This window comes from Meleagris gallopavo, chromosome 4, assembly GCF_000146605.3.
Source record: "Meleagris gallopavo isolate NT-WF06-2002-E0010 breed Aviagen turkey brand Nicholas breeding stock chromosome 4, Turkey_5.1, whole genome shotgun sequence".
Lineage (NCBI taxonomy): Eukaryota > Metazoa > Chordata > Aves > Galliformes > Phasianidae > Meleagris > Meleagris gallopavo.
In genome coordinates, this window is record NC_015014.2 from 69225267 (window position 1) to 69234051 (window position 8785).

At 33.4% G+C, this 8785-nt stretch overlaps 1 protein-coding gene across 1 annotated transcript; it reads left to right on the forward strand.

The window, feature by feature from the left end:
* Positions 1–889: 889 nt before the first annotated feature.
* LOC104910901 (probable E3 SUMO-protein ligase RNF212) lies at positions 890–7816 on the forward strand. Its single transcript, XM_010710618.3, has 7 exons — positions 890–1080; positions 1179–1248; positions 1947–1992; positions 2541–2604; positions 4140–4209; positions 5004–5200; positions 6779–7816. The coding sequence occupies exons 1-7, from the start codon at positions 1017–1019 to the stop codon at positions 6814–6816; spliced, it is 549 nt and encodes a 182-aa protein (XP_010708920.1). The 5' UTR covers positions 890–1016; the 3' UTR covers positions 6817–7816.
* Positions 7817–8785: the final 969 nt, after the last annotated feature.

Here is an 8785-nt window from a genome sequence, read left to right on the forward strand (position 1 = left end):
AAAAATTGTTTTATTTTTAAATTCAAATCAGTGCTTACACTAAAAGTCTTCAAAAACTTCTGGAAAAATACTTTGACAGGCTTGGTCTTCTTTAGAGTCCTTTGAGTATATTTAAAATATTCTACTCCCTATGGATTCCACTTCTTCAAAGGAATCCTTCTCCATCTTATCACATTTATGATTATCAGTGAATAAGGATCCTGAAATAGCCTCGATAAGACAGTTCATGAAGACAGCAATTTAATAGCACAATACTGTTGATCTTTATTACTTTACTTTTGTATTGGTTTTCCATTTTTAGTATAGACTTTCTTTTGACTCTGGTATGCAAATAATACCGTGTTATGCTTTCTTGTGGTCCTTGGTGTAATATAACCAAAAGAAAAACACCATAAAGGAAGCTAGAGGGATTATCATAGCTTGTATATTTTTATCCACTGCCTCCTTTTACTTCTCTGCATCTCACATAACTGGCACCTTGCTTATAATAACTACAGAGTTCTTTTGAATTCTCACAGAATACTATCAAGACAGTGTGACCTAAGGGATCTCCTCATATGCTCAGCAGACCTGTTCTTCCTTTGTGCAATTATTGGCAGAAGTATCAGTTTTACGTAGCTGCCAATATTTCCTTTGAAATTCAGATTTTTTTAAGTTGGGCAAATGTATACATGCAAATGAAGATTTTTGACACAGTTGCAGATCATAAGTTGTTATATTTTAATATGTTGTTCCATGAAATGGCCATGTTGTTCCATACAATCTCATACCATTAAAGATCATAATGTTTTCTTAAATTTATACTACTGAGCATGCAGTGACTAATGTAGACATTATATAGAAAAGACAAACTTAATAGCTGCTCAAATGTACTGCATACTTTGCTTCCTGTTAAACAATGTCGTGTTAAAACCAGCTATTAATGTATAAAAAGTACTTTGATATTCACCAGCTAGAAATATGAGATAACCAAACCATCCTTCAGTTTATATCCATGTTTCTTTTTCACTTTTAGTATGAAACCTCCTCAGCAAGCTACTCAACTGCCATTTGCCAGTACAAGCAGAAATCCACTTTCCAGTAAGAAACACTGGTTTAAGATATTGACAGTGGAATGCATATTAGTGGACATAACAATATTCTAATATTAATTTTTTAAAATTCTTTAATAACTTCAGTGCCTTCAAGAAGACTGAATGGGTACTCCTCATATTCTCGTCAACTTAGTCATCCTTCTACTTCTGAAACGTAGGTGCAAATCCTTAATTTTAAATGGAAATCTAAAGAATGACAATGTTGTAATATCTTATACCCCAAACAAAGTCTTTTAGAGTGAGTTTAAAATGAGTATCTTTTTCTGATTTGTTATTTGTTTCTGCAAACTGTGTTAGGATAGAGGAACTGGGGATATCTATCCTAGAGTACATAATAGCTAGTTTTATAGATTGCCTTTGTACTCACTAGATGGCATGATGCACCTTATTCTAGAGATGTTCTGTACAGACAGAGTAATTAATTGTAATTTTAACTGTAGGGGAATATATAAATGATCTTGTACAGACAGCTATATTTACACTGTAGTTATTTAGATAGGATGAACTTCAGCAAGGCATTCAATGCCTATTTAATTTTAAATAAATTGAACATACATCTCACTCAAACTAAAAGATATCTGTATTTATTCATTAAAAAAATAATAATTCAAAATGCCCTTGTAGTGTTGACAAGTGACAAATGAGTGAGTATGATATAAAATAAATTTCTTGGTAAATATCTAAACCAACCTCAGTATCAGCTGATGGTGAGTTTTGGAACAGGTGCAGCATACTCATATATATAACGTGTTACATTTTTTGTTATTAGTAAATTTTACATAATTTTAGTCATTATAAAGAATGTGCTATTTTTAATTTCAATATCATACTTCTTTTGACATTTATTGTAAGAATGGAGTCAATGGAGGTTGATCCTGTACCTTCACCAATGAGGAAAGTAAGTTTCTGTATGTGTGTGTGTGTAATTATAAATATACATCTTTGGTTTCTCCAACCCCGTTAATACTGTAGAAAAAAGATCACTGCTCTCCTGACTTCCTTTCTCTTCAGCAAACCAGGCTGCCTCCAGTTCAGACCAATTCGTACTCACTTCAGCTAAGTAGAAGTTCCCCAAAACAGAATAAAAAAGAAATGAGCCTCAACACCATTCTTCTAGAATTCTTTTCTCCATGTATCACAGAATTACAGAATAGCTGAGGTTGGAATGGGCCTCTAGAGGTCATCTTCTCCAAACTTCTGTTCAAGCAGGGCCACCAGCTGTCCCAAACAATGTCCAGACAGCTTTTAAATCATTATAAACTTTGTCTCTCTAAAAACTGTAACTTAGTTCTGAGATTTTGCATTTTAGTGCCATGAAAAGCTTTGAAGTGGAGACTGCCAGAAATCTTCAGGTTTATAGTCTTCCAAACAGTAACACTCTTGCTTAAAATACATTAATAATGAATGTACTTATACGCTGTAATTAATACTATATTTTTCTTTTAGCCTGAGACAATGACTGGTCCAGTAAGATTGTCAGTTATAACTCCACCGCAGGATGGACGCATGGGTATGTGAGAAGAAAGTTGTTAATGGAACAAAATGTATCACTTTAAGGGAATTAATAAATTAAAATTGTTGCATTAGCACTTCACTGTCAAAATGTGAATTGTGTTGAGGTGTAAAGAATTCATCATATCGAATTCAGCAGATGGGAAATGGTTAAAAATGATGAATGGAATAGTTTTCCCAGTACTTACCTCCTCTGTTCTCTGAATATTTTTTTTTTGTGTACATTTACTGATTTATTCACAACCATAGTCAACATGTCTAAAGAAAATACAGTAATGATGTGGTTGAACAAAACATACATACTTAAATTATGTGTTATTGGCCTTCCACTGGCCTTCATGATTATGCTAGTTTGTATATAGTTACCAGAAACTGACATTGTCCAAAATATTATGTTAAAAATCACTTGAGGGAAGGGAGGAAACTAAACTGAAGTTAGAGAAATATTTTGTAACAAAATTAAAGCTTATTTTGTAAACAAAAGTAAATATGAAGAATTTAGGTGAAGAATTTCTTCTCTTTTTTTAGGCATGCTATCACTATATTTAAGTTGAAGACATTTTACCTAACTGTGCTTTCTTTCCCTTTTGTCTGTTAAGATCTTGGGTGGCTGTCTTGTGTAAATAAGACATAAATGACAGCCAATTGAAAATAGTGTGATTTCTTTAGGCATTGTTTGTTTGTGAGGAGTTTCCCAGAATTTCTAATGCTCTGCAGGTCTCTGCCATTTCTGTGTCCCTCCTATTCTCAGTCTTACATTCAGCACGGTTCTGCAATAGTCCATTCTCTGCAATCTTTGTTTAGCTTGGAGAAGAGAGGGCTCTCAGGAGACCTCATTGTGGCCTTCCAGTACTTGAAGGGAGCGTATAAACAGGAAGGGGAACGGCTGTTTACGAGGGTGGATAGTGATAGGACAAGGGGGAATGGTTTTAAACTGAGACAGGGGAGGTTTAGGTCAGAAATTAGGAAGAAGTTTTCCACCCAGAGGGTGGTGAGACACTGGAACAGGTTGCCCAAGGAGGCTGTGGATGCCCCATCCCTGGAGGCATTCAAGGCCAGGCTGGATGTGGCTCTGGGCAGCCTGGTCTGCTGGTTGGCGACCCTGCACATAGCAGGGGGTTGGAATTGGATGATCACTGTGGTCCTTTTGAACCCAGGCCATTGTATGATTCTATGATATGATTTATCTTACAACTGGCTTCAACAGTTAGGAGAATCCATCTGCAGCCACATGCAGTGTACTTCAGTAAATGTCTTGTTTGAGCTAAATCACTCTAAATGTTTTTTTTTAATTATTATTTTTAGAGTTATTTTAATTCTTTCTGAAATGACACAACAACTTCATTTTATCAGCCATTCCCATATATATAATTTTCTATTGTAATTTTGCAGTGATTCTCATTCTTGAATAAACTGATTGTGAATTTGTCCTAAATAATGCAATTAAGGCATTAATAATATTTTCCAAAACGATCTCCTAATTAAAGAGGATAATTCATTTTGGCTCTGTTCTAAAAAATGTAACTCTTACAGGTAGTGTGTCCTACAGAAGTTCTCAGTCATCTGGAATAACGTCAAGTCAAAGTACAGCAGTATCTTCAAGGTAATTAAAAACCTTTTAATGCTGTTAAATCTCTTGTGAGACACTGAAATTTAACTCTTGCCTAGTGTTTATAAATCTGTACGTTGAAAGGCTATATTTTACATCTTAAGGAATGTTACTGTGAAACATTTGCATAGGTTACTAGCTATCACCTATACAAAAGTTAATGTTATTTGAAGATTATGTTTTGAAAGTACTTTCTTCAAAAATGTGCAGAGATAATCTGAGTTCCTGTACCCATGAATACCTGAAGTCATGGTGCTTTTATACAAAGGGTAGTTAATTTCAACTAAGAATGTGGAATAAGCACTCTGCTTAGTAACTCTTCTGCAAGGCAAGAATATAAATGTAGTATCTACACAAGAGTTATTCTCTGATTAAGCCAAACATCTTCATTGGGTGAGTCATGGGTCTTTTAATGTTTTTCATCTAAGTAGTGAAAATATCTTAATTTTTTAGAACTATAACTATCAATAAAAGAGATATAAAATGGTTACAGAAAAAGATAGTCTTGTAGTCTACAATCAAGCTCAATGTGCCTCCTTAGCATAAATTTTAAATATATGCAATAGAATATTTCTTTTCCATCTCAGATTCTTGGATTAGACCATTTTTCTTCTGCTTTTTACTATACATAGATATCATATCTAAAAATCTGATGAGGAATCTGTAGAACACAAGAATACTTTGTATTTTCTGTTAAGATATTAACAATAGGAATTAAAAGGGTTTTGAAGTCTCTTGTTCTGTGAAAGCAGTCTCAAATCTTATCCATTACTAATTTTCATTAATAGATCCACACCTATAGGACGACCACATAATGGATGTTCACTTGTATCACCATCTGGATCACAAAGCAGTAGGAGGGGATCATGGTCTGCTTCTGATTTCAGAACTCCTCCATTGTATCAATTTACGTTACCTTCACCACAGTCATCTGTAGCAAGACCTCCAATCACCATCTCTGGAATTCTACAAAGACAACATTTAGGCAAGTATCTGAGAAAATAACAACATTTAGCACTTTTTCCTGAAAGAAAATCAGCGTAATATATGCTTGTGAATGACTTATTTACTGCAAAAGAGTAAATAATAAATTATGCAACATAAAAATGATATTTGCAAATTGAAAGTAGGCTACCTGCTATGTGTGGAAAATGTTGATACTTATGATCCATATTTAGCCTTAATCTTCAGTGCAACAAAGTATCTTGCTTCACCCAGAATAATATTTTAAGAGGTTTAAATTTGATCATTTCCACATTGTTTTCTAGTAAAATTCTAAACAATTTGGCAAATCTAATCATGTAGTCTCAAGTAAAGAGCAGATAATAGAAAAGCTTTAGTGACACAAGTGTAGTGAATCAGTAGCAGTCATAGCAAGACTGAAATCATCAGCAGGAATTCCTTAATAAAGCAGAATATTTGAGCTGACATGTAAGAATGACAGAAAAAAAACCTGTCTATAATAAAAGGAATAAATGGGAAACAGTTTCTGTACAAAAAAAACCTGAAGTGCTGTAGAAAGTGAGTGACAGTGGATGTCTCTCCATATTCAGTGAAGAAAAAAAGGGAGCACAAAAGGAAATTGCAGCATTTGTAAGGTAAGAAATGTTAGTGATCTGAGCATTAGGAAAAGAAAGGAAGATGCATTTAGTTTGGGAGGAAAGGCTTAGATGATACTTGTAGTCATATCTGCAAGCTGTTTTTCCCATATTCTGAACTATACAAAATTCATTTATCTTATTATTACTTGCTACCCAATCACAGTCTTCAGTAGTGATCTTCCCAAGCCCATCAATTTTACAGACCTTATATTGTTCCCTTACTTGAGAGATTTTCTGTCTCCACATTTCTTATGGACCTTGCTGTCAACAAGACATCCACATAAATATCCTCACATGACAAAAGAAAAAAAAAGAGACTTATTCCAGGGTAATGATTATTGAGTGCTGTTGAGTTTAGCATAAAGCTAGCAAGTGTAGTCACATAGTGACCAATCCAGAGACGTGTAGTCTGCAGTTCCACTGGGGCAGATTAATTCTTTGCATTGCAAAAGTGACATCATAAGTGAAAACTAATTTACATGCTTTAAAAAACTCTCTCATACTCAAATTATGAATACTTACTGAACTTGAATATCTCATAACTGCTTTAAATCTGGAATTGCTGCGTGTGAAATAATGCATAAGCCTTGCAGGTTCTATAAGAAAAACAGAGTAGAAAATCTACCTTATTAAAATAAGCAGCTATATGGAACTGAAGTACTGGTTTTCTTTGAGTTATATGTTTTCAAGCTAATTTAGTTCACAGACAGAACAACAATATTTACTTTGAACTTTCATTTCTGCAGCTGAAATTGGAATAGGACACATTCTTCAACAGAAAGATAAATATTTTATGTAAATAAAAAGGAGCATTCATAAAATACTGTAAAAATTATCATCAAAATATATCTTATTTTTTAAACTTTTATTCATTTTTACTTTCTTTCTTCCCCAAATGGTTTACATGAATAAAGTTTTCTTTAGAACTTACTAAAATATTTCTGTTTGTATTCCTATTCTAGGATCAGCTAGTTTTGGAGGACAAACAGCAGAAAGATAAGCAAAAATCTGTGATTTATTTTGTTCAATAAGCATTTTGAAAAGCTGTGCACTGTTGTTGGATATCAAAGTGTTTGTAATTTCTATAAAATGTCAAAGTAGCATAAAACAACTATTATTCAGCATGAATAATGTATCTAAAACATTGCTGAACTTGCCAGTTAAATCTATAGTAACTTTAAGCAGGATTACAAAAGATTCTGGCTTTTTAAAGGAATTTTGGTTTAAAATATATTGTAAGAATTGTAAAAATAAATTGCCTTTGTTAATGAAGTGTTAAGATAAAAAAAATGCTTTTATATTCAATGAGCTCTTCGTCCTGTAAATGCATTGAACTGCAGCAGAACTGATTTTAAATAGTTGCGCCTGTACAGATGAACCCCAGTCCAAAAAATATTTTACTGTTAGACATTAAATCAAATACACATTTGATTCCAAAATCCAAATTTGGGTTCTTATTCAAGAGATTACTTTTTGTTTGCACGGTAAGGAGTATGGTTTGAGGGTAATCAGAGTCTAATAGACTCTTCAGAACTTGTAACACACAACATTCCAAGAAGCTTATCATTTGATTTAGGTAGCAATGCTGTCTTCTCAAAAATGCAATGAAATGGAGGAACTGGTTTGAAGAGATACATCATGCCAGAGACTACCTTTCCTCTCATAGAACAGTGAATGAATGCTCTGTCTGGAAGGTCCCAGGCTGCTACCTCTTCCATTGAAATTCTCACCATTACTGTGTATGTCTGGATAAATTTTGCTGGACTGAATAACAGTTTCGTTTTTGCCTAACTTTAGCCCTATTTAAAAAATAGGAAAACTATAGGATATTTTTGATACTAAGTCCACCAAGTGAATGATACAACTTCTTTTGGGTTAAAATGTTTTGTTTGACCTAAAAGAAAGTAAAGAGAGTACAAAGGTGTTTTTCATTTTTGCTGCCTACTTAGCTGTTTACTACACAAACTTCAAGCATGCCACTTGAAAGAGAATAAAATAGATTGAGAAATAATTGGTTTGTGAACATCTCTGGACCAGGAGCTTCTTCATCAATTCTCAGATCTACATTTCACTTATTTCAGTGTGAAGTTCTTAAATCGTAATTGCTTTAATTTTTTACCATGGGACAGTTTGTGTATTTTCTCCTCCTCAATGTTCTTAAAATTTTTAGTGGGATTTCAAATCAAATTTCCTTTCAAGCAATTTTCTGTTTGAAAGACTTGATTTTACAATAACATAGACATATAATGAGTGAAAGAGTAATCAAATTATCTAAGTTCTAACTGTTCTCTACTTGAAGATGAGCTAGAATAGCTTGAAAAAATGAGGCCAGTAGAATACTGTTGCCATCTTCCATTCTAAGTGTCCCTCAATGGCTTTTTATTTGTTTGTCTCACAAGAAGATATTATTTATAATTTCTTTAATTTTCTATCGTATCTTATCTCACTGTGGAGTCATCACCCAGGATCACAGTCAAAAGCATCTCTACATGTCAAGCAGAAATGCCTTTGAGTGACATTCAAGGCATCCCAGTTCAGATGAAACAAGAAGTCCAAAACAAATTAAAAATATATAAATATAAGAATATACTAAAAACAAAACAAAACAGCCAAAACCACAACAGTTTCCTCCATCTGACAGTAAGCACAAAAGTCACTGTATTCAGGTCCTAGGTATCCATCTTCACTGATATTTTCTCACTTTGGAGATGAATTACCCTCGTTTATCTTAAAGAAAATTTGCAGTACACTATTGATACACCAGAGGGTGCTAACTTACCTCTAAACAGATTTAGTTCTACCACTCATTTGGGTAAGTGGAGTACTTATATTGGCTTTTACAATTTGGGATTTTTATAGAAAAGCAAAAGATAATACAAAGAAGTGCAATAAAGTGATGTTTGAGTCTGAAGATAAAATATCAGAAAAGCATCTGAATATGAAACAAAAGAGGAGGACTGAATAAACTA

Coding starts and splice junctions, on each gene's coding strand:
- LOC104910901 (XM_010710618.3), top strand. CDS start 1,017: ATGAAACCTCCTCAGCAAGCTACTCAACTGCCATTTGCCAGTACAAGC. Junction 1,081..1,178: donor AAGCAGAAATCCACTTTCCA/GTAAGAAACACT, acceptor TAATAACTTCAG/TGCCTTCAAGAAGACTGAAT. Junction 2,605..4,139: donor ACCGCAGGATGGACGCATGG/GTATGTGAGAAG, acceptor TAACTCTTACAG/GTAGTGTGTCCTACAGAAGT.